The 18,465-nt window shown below is 49.7% G+C and overlaps 1 protein-coding gene across 1 annotated transcript; it reads right to left on the reverse strand.

The window, feature by feature from the left end:
• Positions 1-570: 570 nt before the first annotated feature.
• On the reverse strand, positions 571-10,749 carry KLHL40 (kelch like family member 40; the record flags this gene model as incomplete). Its single annotated transcript, XM_082015308.1, has 6 exons — positions 571-682; positions 1,463-1,609; positions 2,749-2,934; positions 3,936-4,043; positions 5,677-5,837; positions 9,604-10,749. The coding sequence occupies 6 exons, from the start codon at positions 10,747-10,749 to the stop codon at positions 571-573; spliced, it is 1,860 nt and encodes a 619-aa protein (XP_081871434.1).
• Positions 10,750-18,465: the final 7,716 nt, after the last annotated feature.

Genomic DNA, 18,465 nt, shown 5'->3' on the forward strand with positions numbered 1-18,465 from the left:
CAACAACCCTCATCACCCAGGAATTCACTGAAGTCCCCCAGGTCTCCCTGTATCACTTGACTTTGACCCTTCCTTCTTCTCTCCAAGGTGGGCTCTAGCACCATGCTCACAGCTACCTTATGTGGGGAAATACTTTAGAGACCCCCTTCCCTGGGGAAACGTCAGCTTAGTCCCTTGGCACCCACTTTCTGCCTCCGCTGTTGGTTGGGGAGGTTCAACAGCAGTTGAGAAGGTAGGGAAAAAAACATGGAGAAAGAAGGAGAACAAGAGTATGATCTTTTTGTCCTCTCTACTGAGACTGGAACAGCTCATTGCTCCATGCTTCTCAGTCTACCTCAGAGCTTGCAGGCTCCAGATCCCTTATCTAGTTATCTTGTGAGCATCTTCAAGTTCCCATAGGGCTTCAGGATCATTTCCTCCCTTTCCCATTTGACTAAATGGTACCAGTCACAGATGCAATGTCCTACACAGTATTCAGATGCCACGTCTCTGCACCGATAAGCGTGGCCTCTCCTCCCCCATCCCTCTTTGCCCCAGACCCTCATGGAAAAAAAAGTAAATCACGCCTCGCTACATCTTTGTTAGGCGCAAAACATTGAGGCGCACGGGAAGGAAAGTGGCACCAGAGGCGTACTGGATCTCCCGGAGGACCCCTTCCCACTTCTTCTGCTCTTCATCATATCTGGGGAGAGACAGACAGACAGTTATGGTGAGGAAAGTGTCTCTTCTCCCTCGCTTCAGCTGCCCTCCATAGTGGTGGGAGCCCTGATGCGTGGTGTGATGTCCCACAGACGTTATTTGGCCACAAGATTTCTGTGGAATCTGCACGGGGACTTTCAGCCCTGGTGTGCTCTGGTTTGCAGTGCCCAGCTAGGGCACATGGATATCAGCACGTGGTCTTGCAGGGAAGAGTGTGTTTTTCCACTGGGAAATGGGTTGATGTCACTAAGACTGAACATCCATGGTGAAGGCCAGCAGATGCCTGCTGAGGGTGCTCTAGAGCCACAGATGTGAAGGACAGGAGCAGCTAAAGCTGTATTAGCAGCCGTCAGAAAGTGCTTTCTGCCCACTTCTCTGCTCCCAAGTAAGACTATGATTTCCAGCCCGAGCACTGGCTTTTCCCAGGAAGAGCATGCATTGAACAAACACTGCTTCACGCCAAAGGGGAGGACTGGAACCAGCTCCAGGCAAAATGTCAATGCAGCAGCAAAGCTAAAGGAGCAGATTTCCCCTGGTACGTTGCTATATGAGGCTGGGAGAGATCACTGAATCACCTTACATGCCCTCCAGCACAGCACAGGGCAAACTTCTCACCCAGAGGCCTGCAGCCTTGTGCTGGGCTAACAACATCCATCTCACACTGGAGGCATCAAGAAAGACAGAAACTATCTGTTCTGTCAGTGGCTCTCACTAACATCCCTCCCATGCTCCCTTGGGCAGCCCTGGGGAAGATGATTGTCACCTCCAAACGTCGTTCAGCTCCGTTGGCACCAACTCTCCCGACTCGGTCTCCACCGTGGCAAACCCTCCAAGCAGGTAGAGCACCCCAGCCAAGCTCACCAGGCTGACCGAGCTGCGCTCCTGTGGGAACTCGGTGAACGTGTCCCACCTGTCATGTCAAGAGAGGGAACGTTAGGGCACCCTGCCTGCCTTTGCGCTGGGGCTGACCTTGAATTGGGAATCAACAACCGAATTGACTAGTGACAGATTAATTTGTGTAGGTCTACATGGGGTGGGATCGTACATTGACTGTTGTTAGAGATACCTGTTTCCATCATCATAGTTCAACTTCATTTTGCATTGCGTAGATGAGCTGTGAAGTACACCTGGCATAGACCAGCAGATCCCAGCAGTGGGACTGCAGCTGCAAGGCCCACACAAAGTCAAAGAGTCTATTGTGTTGGGCGAAGCTGCCAAGATGAAGCTACAGCCCTGCAGCGAACCCAAGGGCTGCACCAGTTGGTGGAACTGCTTTGAAGGTGAACCTGAGATGATCCACAGCCCAAACTCAGTGGCACTGGTAATGCCCAGCTGCCCAAGGAATACAGACTGGGAGGAACTGATATTGGGAGTTTCAAGCAAACTCCAGAATAGTTGTAAGTTGCTGTATTGGTTTCAGCTGGGAATTTTCTTCATGGAAGCTAGTATTGAGGCTGTGTTTTGGATTTGGGATGAAAATAATGTTGATAACGTACTGACATTTTCGGTTGTTGCTAATTAGTCAAGGACAGTCCAGCTTCTCATGCCGGCCTGCCAGCGAGGAGGCTGGGGGTGCACGTGAAGCGGGGAGGGGACACAGCCGGGACAGCTGACCCTGACTGACCAAAGAGATGTTCCATACCGTACGACATCATGCTCAGTGTATAAAGCTGGGGAAGAAGAAGGAAGAGGGGAAGAGTCGGAATTATGGCATTTGTCTTCCAAGTCACCGTTACATGTGACGGAGCCCTGCTCTCCTGGAGATGGCTGAACCCCTGCCTGCCCATGGGGAGCGGGGAATGGATTCCTTGTTTTGCTTTGCTTGCGTGTGCGGCTTTTGCTTTCCCTGTTAAACAGTCTTTATATCAACCCACAAGTTTTCTCACTTTTACCCTTCCGATTCTCTTCCCCCGTCCCACCGTGGGGGAGTGAGCGAGCGGCTGCGTGGGGCTTGGTTGCCGGCTGGGGCTGAACCACTACAGATGCTTAATGTACACCTGCAGCTGCCCCATGTGTAACTATGGCCTGAAGGTGTGCTCAGGTACGTACTTGTTGGTGGCAATGTCATAGACTTCCACCGAGTTGGTCAAGCCGGAGTCAGTCACACCAGCTGCCACATAGATTTTGTCTTTGTGCACAGTGGCTCCAAACAGGGATCGGGCAGTTTTCATGGGAGCCAGCTCCTTCCACTCAAACTTGGATGGGTTGTAGACACACATCTTCTTCAGGCACTTCCTAAAGAAAGGTGAGAGAGAGAGAAGGAGCCTCGATCACCTGCTGAGGGGCAGCTTTGCTCGGCAGGAGTTGGGGGATGTCTGCTGGGAAGAACATGGGGTCTCTAGAAAGGATTTTGCTCCTCCACATCAGCATGAGTGCCTTTGCTTGGGCGTGCAAGAGACGCCCGTGCCTGGAGACATCATTTGCGTGTATAACGCATCCCCTGCTGGTGTGCCCGCTTTGGATGAGGGTCCTAAAAGCTCGACGTTGTGTTCACACAGCTGGACAGGGTCCCATGCAGCTAACGGCCGCTCAGGACCTCGCACACAGCCGTCAGTGTTTCAGTGCTGCTGACCCAACTTGACCCCGTGAACTATCATCAGTAACGCCCCCGTTCCCCGGGACAGCGATGTAAGGTGCGTGAATGCATGCACGCTCACACTTTTCAGACCATAATCCTTTCAGCGCAGGACCTGTCTTTGCTAGATTATTGCATGGTTGCTCTGCAAACAGTCACATTTCTGGCTTCCAAAGAAATCACTGCAACGCTCCCCAAGAGAGGCGTTTTCTGCTGAGCTCATCTGCTGCAGGAGGGCAGGATGGGGGTCAGGGTTGGTGAAGTTTTTCACCCTTATTGCAAATACCCGTCTGTATTGACTGCTAGGACCATGCTGCTCCACAACAAGTCCAAGGCAGAAGACCCTCAGCATGAAGGGGCTTCTTGCTCTTCAGGGCCTCTCCCAATCTGTGTGACATTTATTTATTGTGAGCAAAGGGGATGATATGTTCCCTCTCTTGCGAGGACAGTGCCATCTCCCTGATGTTCCTGTAGGGCTCCTAACAGCTCGAGAAGGGCTGCAGCAGCTCATTTGAGCTGAGAGGGAAGGATCCACAGCTCACACCCCATCCAACTCTCCTTAACCCATAACATCCAGGTTGGGGAGGTACTAACTCATGCTCTCTGCACTCCCACTAGTTTGGGGGATGGCTTCCTGTATTTTTCTTGCTTTTTGACTTACTTGTCGCTTCCTTTGCCACCGATGATGTAGACAAGGTCCTTGTGTGATACCACTGCGTGGCCGTAGACTGCGTAGGGAAGGGAATCGGCTTCACCCCACTTGAAGGACCTGGATCAGAGAAAGATGGGAAGCAAAAGGGTTTGTAGCTTGCTGGGTGAGGCCTAGAGTACATGGCACTTTCCAAGTCTAGAGGCTAGCACAGATCCTGACTCAATCCCAAAAATATGAGCTTTTCAATGAGATAGGGCTCATTCAGTAAATTTCATGATCATAAATAAAATAAAAGGGAAAATAAAATAGCCGAATGTCTATGTTAATATTCATTCTTTTCTGCAGCATCCCCTACTCTTGGGCTTTGTGGATACACATCCCCACTTCTCCCAGGATCCCACCTCATTTACAAACATTACCAGCTAGACACAGACAAGACAGAGATTTCTGAATTATGTAAAAAATTAAAACAAACGTGATGTAGGAGTGCAAGATCATGAGGACAAGTTTCTTTTTCGGCCATTGCCTTCCATTTTGAGGTTCAATGGTTGGCCAGTCCTCAGCAAGGACCCACGGCGGGGGGGTATGTCCACATTTTGCAGTGCAGGGCTGTGTTGAGGGCTCTGAGCTAGCTCTAGGACACTTGAGCAGATGTTGTAGCTATAAGGCTTTGGAAACCTCAAACTGGTACCCAAATAGGGCTGACCAATTTCTCAAGAGATGTCTGGTCATGTCCACATAGCTTAGACTCATCCCCAGTTTTCATACGTGTAGGATGAAAGACCTGCACTTTATTTTACCTAAGAACTGAGATGCCTGGACTCTGAGTGTTTTCTAACTGCCCAACCACTCTGGGCAAGTATTTGATCCCATAGACCAGCAGTTTGTCCTCTCCAGGATTGTTACGGTTGAAATCTTGACCTAAATAATACTAGAAATGTAGGTGGTGCTGATCACATCTCTACCAGCTTCAAATCAGTGTTCAAAGCACCCCCTGAGCACTTACTGGGGGAAGACACAGCCTTTCCCAGAGTGTGCAGGGGCAGATAAATGCCCCATTCTGTGGGAATGAAATTGCTTTCAAATCTCTGCCTATAAAACAGACTGAAGGGTACACACATCCAAATATAGACCAAGCAAAGGCTTGTTAATGCCGACTGTTCTGCCTCTTTGGGGCAGAGAGGAGCAGCCTTTGGATGTTTCTGCCTCCTGCATGCAGAATGGGATGGTGCCTTTTAATAAAGCTCATGACATAACATGGGTCAGAGCCCATTGTGCAAAAATAATTGTATATTAAGCCTGATATGTCGAAGGGTGGGCCATTCAGTGCCACATCTGAATACTTTCAAAGCAAACTTTCCCATCCAAAACCATTTCTGGTGAGACCATGGTGAAGGTCACTACAGCTCCAAACCGATGGGCAAGAGCAGAAGGAAAAAAACCCTTGCTCCTCTGTACAGGTCCCATGTGAACATCTGCTAAGTTCAGTCCCTGATAACATAATATTCCCATTACGGCTGCCATCTCCTGGAGATTCAATTACAATAAATGAAGCAGCTGGAGAGAGACAGCTCAGAGCCTCAGGGTAGAGCTTGAGACAGTCCCTGTGGTCCCAGCATCTAGATGCAGTGTTTGAGCCTTGTCTCCAAAACCTTCTGGTCCCTGGAGAGCTGGGGTCGTTTTCCATGGCAGCTGCTTTGCCTTCTCCTGTCAATCACCTCCCGCCCCGCGCTCACACGTGGATACTTACAGCCGGTCATAGCACAGGACCGAATCCAAGGTCTTTTCTCCCTCTTTCAGTTCTTTCCCTCCAACCACAAAAATAGAGTTTTCTGCCTCTCCCAGGCCAAAGAGGCAGCGAGGGGAGGGCAGGGGGGGCATCCCCAGCCAGTCTGCATCCAGATGGTCGTACTGAAAGAAAACACATGGTCATTAGTGTGTAATCACCTGAACCATTTTCTTAGCAAAAATCAGGGTCCAGAGGCTGAGGGCAAAGTCCATTCCCATGTGCAGTTTGGTCACCCCAGTAGGCGCTTTCTGCTCTCTGCCTGTGCCTGGCCATCTGGTGCAGGACGGGGGATCTCAGTGCACATCCAAGTCATATATCATATGACATATGTTTCCTGACAAGTCATAAGAGCAGAGATGCACCAGCATGAATATTTTCTGCTCTGTGTACCAAAGACTTGACTTGGAAGCAGCTTGGTTGTCTTCGGGTGTGAGAGTCCCATGTTGGACCTATAACAGACAGCTCCTGGGACTGGAGGAGCTGAAGCACTTCAATCTTAGAATTTTTGCCTGAACGTCTGCAGCTGTAGCACACACCACAGCATCTCATCCTAATATTTTCAATCTCTGCCAGGCAACGGCATGGTGTTGGCAATGTTGACTACACAACTCACTCCCCCGAGCCCCTTCTTCTCCCACCAATTCTTCTTCTTTCTGGTAAATGATCAGTTACCGTGTCCCTCTGCTTCTCAAGACACTGATGTTGTCCTGTGTCACCTCAGTGCGTGTGTAAGAGTTCGTAAGATGAAACGTACGTGTGTCTATCTGCACAAAGGCTATTTACACAATCCACACTTATCTACCCAGTGTGGTACAACACAACTGAGATGGTGCTGCAAAACTCAGAGCTCTTTTTGCTGACCAAAGTGTGCCAGACACCCCACCATCTGACAGGTGGGGAAACTGATCCATACAGCGCTACTTGATCAGATGGCCAAATCCTCGCAGATCCTTGGACATCTGTGGATCAAGGCATTGCCTCATCTCCCACCAGAAAAAAAAAAGTGGAAGGTTATGAGGCTGGGGGTTCTCTGGGCACCATGGCTTGATGGGAACTGTAAACTGGGGCAAAAGTTTTTAATGTAGCTTGGTAGCAGAGGAAGGACTTCATGGGTTAAGTGTGGAGTGATGTCTTGCAGCCAGTTTCATGGGTCTCTGCAAGATGAAGCTGTGATGCAGCATTGCCTGAAGCCCTGTTTGCTGTGGGCTCGGGCCAGAGAGCTTCAGCTTGCTGGGTTGCCTCCAAAGACTTGGCCTCAGCTGGGTGCCTGTGGTTATTGTCTCTTTGTTAGCTGTGGTCCACATATGTGTTATTTATAGTGCAAGCCCAAGCAGCTCAGTCACCAGGATAGTTCCTGCTTCTTGATGGATTCAGCATTGTTTTAAAATCATAAATCTTAGAAGTGACAAATAAAGGATACCCTTTTCCATCTGAAATGTCAATGGAATAATTTTGTTCCTGCCAAAATTTGAAAGGCCTCTAGGGTTTATCATCGTTTATATATTTTGGTGCCTGTCCTGAAGTCTAAACTATCCCTGACCTAACTCTCCTTCAGCAGGAGGGACATGAAATCAAGGAGGCCAGAAAGAGAGTCAGAAGGTGTAAGATGCTGCTGCACTGACACGGTGATTCAAGGGTCCCTCATACAGCTGCCTGTCTACATCTGTGTGAAGTTTCAGCTGAAAAAGGCTCAGAAGACTCTTTTATTCATATGGGAACCGTGAGCTACATGATGGCACTGATGACAATGAATGACACCTTTGCAAACTGACAGCACCTTCCAGCCCTGAGACTTTTCTGCACTTCCCATGCAGGAGTGCTGCAGCAAGCTGTGAAAGGACCACTGTCCTCTACTTGTGGGGAAGGAGCTAAAAATGGCCACATGATGCCCAAGGCATTTGCCACTGAGTCAGTGCAAAGTGGGAGCTGAATATAGGAACCTTGCTGTTTGCAGCTTATACTCACAGAGTACATACTTCACTTTAGGCTGAAGGGACCTCCAAAGGTCTTTCATCCAGCTCCCCCTCTACTCAAGCAGTTCAGCTTTGGAGTTACAGCAGTCTTCCAGGGCTTTGTGCGGTCAAATATTAAATATCTCCAAGGATGGAGGTTTTGTGACATCTCTGGACTGCTGCTCCAGTACTCCAGCATCTCCATTGGGAAGGTTTTCCTCACAACTAACTGAAACGTCCTTTACTGTAACTCCTGGCTATTGCTTCTTGTTCCATCTTTGTGCAAATCCGAGAAGAATCTGGATTCCTCTTCTGTGTCCCCTCCTGATAGGGAGCTGCAAGCACCAATGAGATCTTCCCTTCCTCTTCTCCAGGCTGATCAGACACAGCTCAGCCTCTCCTAGTACCTCCTGTTCTCCAGCTCTGATCAACTTGGTGACCTCTGCTACACTCATTCCAGTACCTCAATGTCTCCCTTGTACTGGGGACACCCAGACGGGACACAGCATCCAGATGTGGTCTCACAAGTGTATGATCAAAGGGAAGAAAAAATCACTTCCCTTGACCTGCTTGCTGCAGTCGTGCTGAAACAGCCCAGGACATGGTGGATCTTCGCTGCTGCTCAAGGAATTATGTTGCCTGGACAACAACCAGACTGGTGGAGCATTGATCTTTAGGCATAGATTTTGGCTGAATACGAAGCAGCCCGTTTACCTGCTCTGCACAGCTAAGTGATGGAGCTGGCCAGCTCCGCTGTTGTCATCTGTTGTCCAGTGCAAAGGGCTGTATCTCAAACAGCGTGTCCCTCGCTCTCCCACTGCCTTCCCCCTCCATCCTGCTTTCTAGGGCTGTGGTTTCTTCTTGCTGACTTCTCACTTCATGGGCTTTGTGTGGGCTGCATAGGCTCCAAAGCCTGACCCTTTCCAGGTGAGGACAAGCGTGGTCCCTGCACACGTGATGCAGATGTACAGCCCTACCCATGCAACGAGGCAATGGAGGAATCAAGGTTGTATGTCTTGGCTTGGGAACTACCCTTACTTATCCTTTCTGCCCAGACAGGTTATTGTTTCTTCCCAGAAGATAGGTGAGCCATGGGAGAAGAAAAAAAGGATTTCTGGGTATGAGGGGGAAGGACAGAGGACTTACTGGATTCCTACAGGGTCAGCAGGAAGGGCAGGAGCCTTGCGTTAGCTGTCTAAACTGAAGCTGCTCTTGGGTTACAGCGCAGGCTGGGGCTCGGATTGCCTGCGCACTGCTCGATCTGATCACGGCTTTGGGTACTGCTGAGTTAGAACAGCCACTTCTCTTGTGTAGGATTCCAAAAGACGCCACACCACAGTTTCCCCCGCACATGATAGAAATGGCCAAGGCAGAGACTGAGCTGGAAGTAGCACACCTCTAGGGGCAAGAGCAGCTCTGGATATGGGGTATGTATTGGTAGGTAGGGACATACCCTGCGTCCTTGGGGTGTTTGCTCTGTGGCCGTAGCTGCTGCTGCTCCTTTGTTTGGCACCTGGCAGAGTCACCTCTGGGTTTTGCTGGGGCTTCATAACCAGGGAACATAGAGGATGTGAGGCAGGACCCAGACCTGATGCCACAAACCTTCCAGTTAGTGTGCCCTATGGCAGTCAGGTCTGGACCAAATAAATACACAGTTCAAAGTGGTCCCCTATTCGGGATTTGGATCAGGAAGGCTTATTCCTATTCCTACTCCTTCAAACCTTCTTCCTCAGTTACCAGAACCCCCCCTCAGTGGGATCTACCTTAAAAATAGAGGGAGAAGAATCCCTAGTAAAACAACACAGATGTCTCACCTTCATTTATAACTTTTGTTTTAACATCACATGACAATGAATCTTACCGGCATCACATGGAAGCTAAAGACTGGTGATGCTCCAGAGTGGTCAAAGAAACAAAATAAAGGTAAAGCTAGTACCTGTAGGAAGTAGGAACTCATGGGATCCTCTTTGCTGTCCTCGTTGTAGTATAGTCCTCCAACAATGAAGATCTGATTCTCTTTGGTCACCAGACTGATGTGGTTCTTTGGGATTTGAGCAGACAGGGAGGCAAAATAACACTCGTTGGCAGTGGGATCATAGGCCACTGCTCCACTGTCGCTCACCATGAAAATAAGGTCCTGGAGGAACATCCCAAAGCGCATTGTGTCATTTAAGATCCCTGGGAGAGCATCCTCCTCTGTATCTTCCTCCTCATCTACTGCTCCATTGACAACATTGTCTTTTACTTGCTTTTCACTGCTTTTCTTCACTTTCTTCTTCTTCACCACTGTGAATTTGCCTTTCTGGGCATCCTTCACCATCTGCAGTTTCTTGAGCAGCTCTGGGCTGGACTTCACCATGGCGTGCTTCTCCACGTGGTCCTTGATGTAGTCGTTGGGCATGAGGCGGAACCGGATGCTTTCAAAGATGACAGGCAAGGCCTTCTGACGGCTCTCATGGTCCTTGGTCCCCACCCACTTCATCACTACTTCGAAGACGGTCTCCTCTTTCTCAATGTTGAGGGAGTCACTGGAGATGATTGCAATAAGCTCATCAGGGGAGAGCTGGTAGAATTCCTCATCCCGAGAGACCAGCACAAAGCGATCGCAAATGAAATCCCGAGCCGCCACGGCCAGCCGGGCACAATCGAGCATCAAGCCCAGCCTGAAGATAGCCAAGCAGTTGCTGAGGCAGAGCCGCTTCTGCAAGAAGGACACGCAGACGGTGAAGATGGAAGGGATCTGGAACATGTTGGCCACAGAGAAGATGTCCTGCACATTCTGCTCTGTGATCTCCAGCTCAGAGGTGTAGATATAATGGAGGATCTTGCCCATGACATCTGGATCAACATCTTCCAAACTGACCTCCCTCTTCTTGCTCTCTTCCATGTCTGAGAGGAACATCGCTCGAAAATATGGGCTGCAAGCTGCCAGCACCAGCCGATGGCAGGGAAACTCCTTCCCCTTGACTTTTAAGACACAGTCCAGAAACTTATTGTGGTCCAACATGTCTTTGAGTCCATCCTGGAGAAGAGTTTGCTGGTAGAGACGCAATTCTTCCACTTGATCAAAAGGCAAACCCATGGTGAAGAGTAACTGCTCCTTTTTTTCACAGTCCTTTTATAAATATATATACTTATGAATATATCTATACCTGAGCACCTCGTAAGGAAACTTAGTCAAAGCAGGCTCGCAGTTCTCCCTTGCTTCCAGAACGTCAGCACACTGGGAATGTGAAACGCTTGCTACTACCGCAGCTGTCTGTGTACTTCTGTTTCCAGCGTAGGGCTTTATATAGAGCCACAGCGCTACAAAGCTTAAGGAATCCATACTGGAGCATGTGTAAGCCGATCGCCCTTTAATATGACACATTGGACAAGGAGGAAGGGAGGGGGTGGGGGGAACAGCTGTAATTCCAGACTCGATGCTTCAGGAAGGGTCTGTCAGCCCATGAGTCACCGCGGGGGGAGCGGGAGCTTTTGCTGCCATCCCATGACGGGAGACGCCGAGCTTGGGAAACAGCCTCCAGATGAATCAAACATCCGAATCTGCCTTCTGGGTCATGAATGGCAAGGCTGAGACCTTCTCCTGACACCGCTAAACCGACTGCTCCGAAACTGCTAAACCTTTTGCTGTGCTAAAAACAGACCGTGAAGTCAAAGCTGGAAAGGTGCAATAAGGGAACGTTTTATGTGGGCTTTGTGGCATCCCTGACTCCAGCCAGCTTGCTCCCAGGGCTGCTTTTCTGCACAGGTTTGTCCTTTATTCTCCTCTGAAGTTACTTTTCAAGGGTCTGGAAGGGGGCGAAAAAATAAAACAGAGCTATTTATTTACACCCCTATATGGGATATGAGACCTGTGCTGGATGTTACTTAAAAAGTCTCACTAAAGGAGGAGACTCGAGGAGCCTGGGAGAGGGATGGCTCTGCTTTGCTTGCAATACCTGCCTGGGCCTCAATGGCACCATCTCTGGACACCTCATCAGTAACAAATCCATCTTTTCCACATCTTGGTGACAGAGAGAGGATCTGAGGCAGAAGAGAAGTAAAGACAGTTGCAACGGTGGGCTTCAACTCACAGTTTAAGACATTTAAACACAGATATCCTCTTTTAAGTTGAGGGTGTCCTGCTAAGGTCTACTGAGATTCAACACCTCCGTGTTGAAGTCTAGAGCCACAGCAGGACCATCTGCCTGGCCTTGAGCTGATGCTCCAGAGAGGCTGAGGTCTCCAGCAGGTCTGGTGTCCTGCTTGCATGCTCATGGGAAGCAAGCCCCATGGGTCCCCAAATGGCCGGTCCAGGTCCAGCTCTTCCTATGGAGCTCACAAAGAAGTGAATTAGTTTTGACAGACATGGGTGAACAGAGTAGCTATAATTGTTTATACCTATAGTAAAACTTACACATGAATGTGTTTTATCTCCGACCCTCTGGGCTGGCTGACACTCAGTGATGGCACAGATTTAATTAACGATTTAATTAAGACTATGCAAAGATATTAGCCACTCTTGTTAGTGTATTTAAAGCCACACAACCCCTTATCCTGGTATGCCTGTATTTATAAAAGCGCTTTGTGCCATGATGGTTATCTACATAAGTAGGACGAGAGAGAGACCTATACTGGTATGAAGCCCTTTTGTACTGGTGAGGTTCCAGCAGCATCTGGGAGGTACCAATATAGCAGGGAAATAATCACAAGCTTTTTTCGGAGCTCACATCATAAGCTTGTCTGCTGTGCTGCTCATCTGTGACGGGATCAGACAACGAGAGCTGATCTTTCAGCTGGGTCGAACTTCGGAAATGTTTCTCTGCTCCCAGACATCTGGGGCTGGACAACCCCATCCTCCTCTCTCCCCTCCCTCTGCATTAGCTCTGCACTTTCCCAAGTTTAATCCTGCATTGTCGTGCTACCGGCTGGGATTTTTCCCCCTCTGCCTCTAATCTCCCTTGAGCCCTGGCTTGTTTTCCTTTTTGCTGTGCTGCTCGGCGTGTGCTGCCATCCGAGGTTTCCTTCCATATTCCCTGTGTCACAAGGTGCCACCGCTAAAATGCAGCTACAGCCCATCCCTTCCCAGAGGAGCCCCCAACCGATCAGAGGGTCTGTGGCTTCTCCCAGGTTTGTGATCCACCCAGGGGAAGAGCACCGTGCTGGTCCCCAACCCGCTCTGGGGTCCCCATTGGCTTCAGTGGCGTTGCACGGCAGCTGGAGCAGCTCCAAGGCTTGGGGAAGCCACCCTGGTTTTTCAAGAGCACTGGCTCGGTGCACTGTGTCATTCAGGCTCCCTACAAGCATGGGGAGAGACGGGTATCTTTGGGGGCTGGTTCACTGCACCCGAGTTAGTTAGACACTTGCCTGAGGCGAGAGGATTCTGGTGATGTCCATCTGTCCTCATTCATTCTACAGACAGTTTAAATCATGAATTCAGACTAGACACCCTTAACAGTTCCCAGTGCCTCCTCACGCTAGCAGTGCTGGGATGCCATCCTCATAACGGCTTAAGGCAACAGTCACACGTGTCATCCCCTGACTTATGTTTCCACCATTTTTTGTGATCAGTTCAATGCAGCAGCATCCATCCCAAGCCCTGTCAGCAAAATGGGTGTAGATTGCATACATGGCCCAGGCCGGACATGCAGGCTGTGCTCCATGTGTTAAGGCACATGGAGGACAGGGAGGCGGTCTGAGACAGCCAGCATGGCTTCACCAAGGGCAAGTCCTGCCTGACCAACCTAGTGGCCTTCTATGATGGAGTGACCACATCAGTGGGCAAGGGAATTGCTACTGATGTCTATCTGTACTGCTGTAAGGCCTTTGACACAGTCCCCCACAACATCCTTCTCTCTAAATTGGAGGGAGATGGATTTGATGGGTGGGCTATTCGGTGCATGAGAACTGGTTGGATGGTTGCATCCAGAGGGTAGTCAATGGCTCAATATCCCGATGGAGATCACAGAATCACACAGAATTACAGAATCACAGAATCACAGAATCACTAGGTTGGAAAGGACCTTCAAGATCATCAAGTCCAACCATTAATCCAGCGCCACCATGTTCCCTAAACCATGTCCTGAAGCGCCACATCCACACATTTTTTGAACACTTCCAGAGATGGCGACTCCACCACCTCCCTGGGCAGCCTTCACTCTCTCAGTGAAGAAATTTTTCCTAATATCCAATCTAAACCTCCCCCGGCGCAACTTGAAGCCATTTCCTCTTGTCCTATCACTAGTTACTTGGGAGAAGAGACCAACACCCTCGTCGCCACAACCCCCTTTCAGGTAGTTGTAGAGAGTGATGAGGGCTCCCCTCAGCCTCCTCTTCTCCAGACTAAACAACCCCAGTTCCCTCAGCCGCTCCTCATCAGACTTGTGCTCCAGATCGGTGACAAGCGGTGTCCCTCAGGGGTCCATACTGGGACCAGGACTGTTTAATATCTTCATCAATGACATAGTCAGTGGGATCAAGTGCACCCTCAGCAAGTTTGCAGATGACACCAAGCTGAGGGGTGCGGTTCACATGCCTGAGGGATGGGAAGCCATCCAGAGGGACCTGGACAAGCTCAAGGAATGGGCTGGTATGAACACCATGAGGTTCAACAAGGCCAAGTGCAGGGTCCTGCACCTGGGTTGGGGCAACCCCCAGCAGCAGCACAGGCTGGGGGATAAAAGAATGGAGAGCAGCCCTGCCCAGAAGCACTTGGGGGTCCTGGTGGGTGAAAAGCTGGACAGGAGCCGGCAATGTGCGCTCCCAGCCCAGGAGCCACCCGTGTCCTGGGCTGCCCCCAAATCCGCGTGGCCAGCAGGGCGAGGGAGGGGGTTCTGCCCGTCTGCCCTGCTCTGGGGAGACCCCCCTGCAGTGCTGCGTCCAGCTCTGGAGCCCTCGGCACAGGAGAGACATGGACCTGCTGGAGCGGGGCCAGAGGAGGCCCCAGCAACGCTCCGAGGGCTGGAACAGCTCTGCTGGGAGGACAGGCTGGGAGAGCTGGGGGGGCTCAGCCTGGAGCAGAGAAGGCTCCAGGGAGACCTTCCTGCAGCTTCCAGGGCTGAGAGGGGATGATAAGAAAGTTGGGGACGGACTTTTTAGCAGGGCCTGTAGCGATAGGACAAGGGGTGATGGTTTTAAACTAAAAGAGGGGAGATTTACACTAGATATAAGGAAGAAATGTTTCACAGTGAGGGTGGTGAAACCCTGTCCCAGGTAGCCCAGAGTTGTTCGACGCCCCATCCCTGGGAACATCCCAGGTCAGGTTGAACAGGGCTCTGAGCAACCTGGTCTAGTTGAAGATGTCCCTGCTCACTGCAGGGGGTTGGACTAGATGACCTTAAAGGTCCCTTCCAACCTAATGATTCCATGATTCTATGTTTCTATGAACCCTGACCTCAGATGATCTGTAAACCTTCCTGGCTCCTGAGCACAGGTGAATTCAGCTCAGATGAGGGTGTTTCATCCCTAAACAAGTTTCTACCACAGCCTGGTGGGACAGAGGGTTGATCTGGTGGACCCAAACCCTCTGAGCAGCTCTGCACCACAGGGAGACTCACATGGTGCCAACAGGGAGACCCAGGGGTGATCTCAGAGCCACCGTGCACCTCTCCTGAACCCTCCTGAGGCTGGGCATGAAAAGCAGCTCAGGTCTACAAGCTTCAGAACCTCTCACCCACCAAGTATTCGGTGTTCAGATAATTTTCCTTCTTGCATTTTAGGTTACAAGTTTCAAGTCTGGATCTCAAGCACAGTATTTCTTTCTCACTTTGTTTACTCTTTCCTCATTTCTGGTTTTCATTTGTTCACACTGGTTGGTTATTGCCATTTTAGAATCTATTTACGCACAGGGAAGTCAGCAGGATTTTTTGGGGACTTGTTCTGAGTGTAGCTGCCCTGGACACTTTTATTTGATGACAGCAGTGGAAATTGAGGCAGCCATCAATTCTGAGCCCTCTGCAACCATTTTCTCTTGTGCAGGCTTTGATCACAGTAGACTCGTCCCATCCATCTTCCATTTGCTGGGTCCAACATGTCACCACTAAGGTGAGCTCATCTCCAAGCAACAACCAGCCAGCCCAGAGGGATTTAAAATTTAAAAGCAGATGAGATGGCACTTGTGGATGAGATAAGGGTGAGCAGTGATCAGAGTTACCTTTTGGTTATGTTTATGTACCCATGAATAGATGAATCGACTCTCCCCAGGGTGCTCCCCCCAAGAGTGCTGACTGCTGTATAATACACCACACAGCCCTGAATGGAGGTGGGCTGTTCTGAGATAGCCCTCGGCTGGCTGGCCCCAGGTACAGGACTACAGCTAGTGATTTCCAGCGACCAATGGATTAAGCCGCTTAAGTGTGTCTCTAAGTGGGCAATAATCCCCCCACGACATGGGAGTGGGTGAGGATAGATGGAAAGCATCCTAAAGGGATGCAGTGTAGCAGGATCACTCCCTCCCATATAAAATTTTAGAACAAGAAAGATGAGTGCAGGAATTATAGCCATGTCAGGGTGAACAAGAAAGTGTCCAGTGTAGGGCCATTAATTGGGATTGGTAGTTGCAATAAAGATTTGCTTTTCTTGGCTTCTGAGGGGAGTTTTACTAACAGGCAGGCAATAACCAGATCAGATGAGGCACTCTTCTCCAGGAGAGAGATGAGCAGTTGATAAAACCCATTCTACAGAGGCATACTCTTAGGCTGAGGGTCTCCTGCACAAGGCTGAGCTGGTTGAGATAGCTCCTGGCCCACCAGACCTCCTGGGCTTGTAACAGCAACAATAGCTGAGGGGATAACTTCGGGCAAAGGGGGGCAAAGCCCAAGTTCTCCCATGAACTGTCTCTCTAACAAATCACTTGCTGAGTTGGTGTCTAAGATTAGCTCCTTCTGGCAGCTCCAGCAGATGCAGCTGCTGGGTAAATTTAGATCCTTAGTGAATGGGTTATTTTCCCTCCTGGACTATCCAAGTCAGGAGGGCAGTGCAAAGTCACTTGGCTTTGCCATGTGAGTCACCCACTTCAACACCGGGACGTGGGTGACTCTGTCCTCCCAGGCAGCCAGGGACCTGAGCTGAGCCACCCACAGAGACAGAGCCCTTCGTCTTGGCAGCTCAGGGTGGCTTCAGCTGTGTGAGGACATCCGTATGGAGGAGAAGAGCTGATTTTTACCCTGGAAGGAAGCACATCATATTTTGGTGGTAAAGAGTAAATCCGAAATCATGGAGATGCCAAGAAACATCTACCAAAGGTCCAGCAGCAGACCTGTGTTAAAAAGGGATGTGCCTGGCAGCTGAAAGGGTTTTGGGGACCTAACTAGAGATGCCACCAAAGCACAATACCTGCCCTTACTTCCAACATTTTTGGTAGGCTCCCAGAAATAAAACGAACAAACATGGCTTCTAAGTCATGTGGATGACAGTTTGATGGCAGTACGCTGGTGATATTTCACCAGTATGAAGGTAGAGTCAAAATGAAGGGGAATATGAATCAAGCTGCAGCCAAACCTCCAATGTAGTGATGCCACTAAGGTGGGTTTCTGCTAAACTCAGCAACGTCTTGTGTCACTATTAGGGGTGGGAGGTGACAACCTGCCAACACATCCTTGTGTCTCTCAGCTCTGATGACAGGGCATTGCCCAGGGTGTCACCTGCATTACAGCAGCATAACAGTGATGAGCAGTAGATGCCATAGATGTCCAACATTTATTTACTACATAAATAAATGACATTTATCAGGGACTTCACAAATTACTTTACTTCGGCAAAGCTGAAAGCTGGCTAGGCACCAATCCTGTTTCATCCACAGGGAAGCCAGAATGCACCAGCACCAAGCGTCTCAACCCAGATTGCAAAGTGGTCCGGATTCTGCCCTCACCAAACATTGACATAACTCAGACATAAGGCCACTGAAAGTTAGTCTAAAGTGCAAGAGAGCCAGAGCTATTTTTCAGTAATATTTTTCACCTTTTCCCCAAGGCACCATGTTTCACACGTGTATTCAAGGCACTCCCTATGCAGTGTCCCAAAACCTACTTCTCCAAGGACACTATCATGGGCTTTCCCTCCACCACCCAGCCCCAAGTCACTGCCCTTCATTCAGGGTCCTTCTCCTTTGGCTGTATATATGTGTGTGTGCTCATTCAGCCATGCAGTCATGCCCTTCAGCTGTGTGCACCAAAGTCAGTTGAGTGAAGGGATGGGTGGCTGGAGATGAACAAGAGTTGGCTACAGCATCTTCTGTTCCTCAGCCACGGGCAGGAATGTGAGCTTAAATCTTTGTCCATGGTGTGCAAAAAACATGTGTGATTTGGTTTGAGTCCCAGGACACATATCACAGCAGGATGGTTGTGGTGGCCACATTAGTCTCAGATCCAGCAATGGAGGGCCGTTTGGGTCTAGTTGAGGCCTGGGAACCAAGCAGTTGTGAGCCATGTGTTGTGTTTCTTTGGCATGCCCACTCCCCAGGTGACTTGTATATGATGCGCGATGGCTGTGAAGAAGGTATGGCTCCCACACTCTCATTAACTATGCTTGATGTTGGCACGAAATCATTTTTTCAAGGCATTTAGCACTGAAGGGACCTGTTTTGCAGAAAGTTTAAGATTGTAACAGCTATCACTCAACACTGCTGACAGTGGTGGGGAGATAATTACTCTTCAATGTGCCATTCTTTGTTCTCCTTCCCTTTGCTATAAAGACTGTCCTATTTATTTATTAGCCTCTTGGTAGGTATAGATCTTGCTGAGCCATTAGTCCTTACTGCACAACCATAGATGCCAAACACTTGACAGTAGATGCTGATAATTTCTTGTAGTGAAAGAAA

The sequence above is a fragment of the Phaethon aethereus genome, assembly GCF_964289735.1.
Source record: "Phaethon aethereus genome assembly, chromosome: 2".
NCBI lineage: Eukaryota > Metazoa > Chordata > Aves > Phaethontiformes > Phaethontidae > Phaethon > Phaethon aethereus.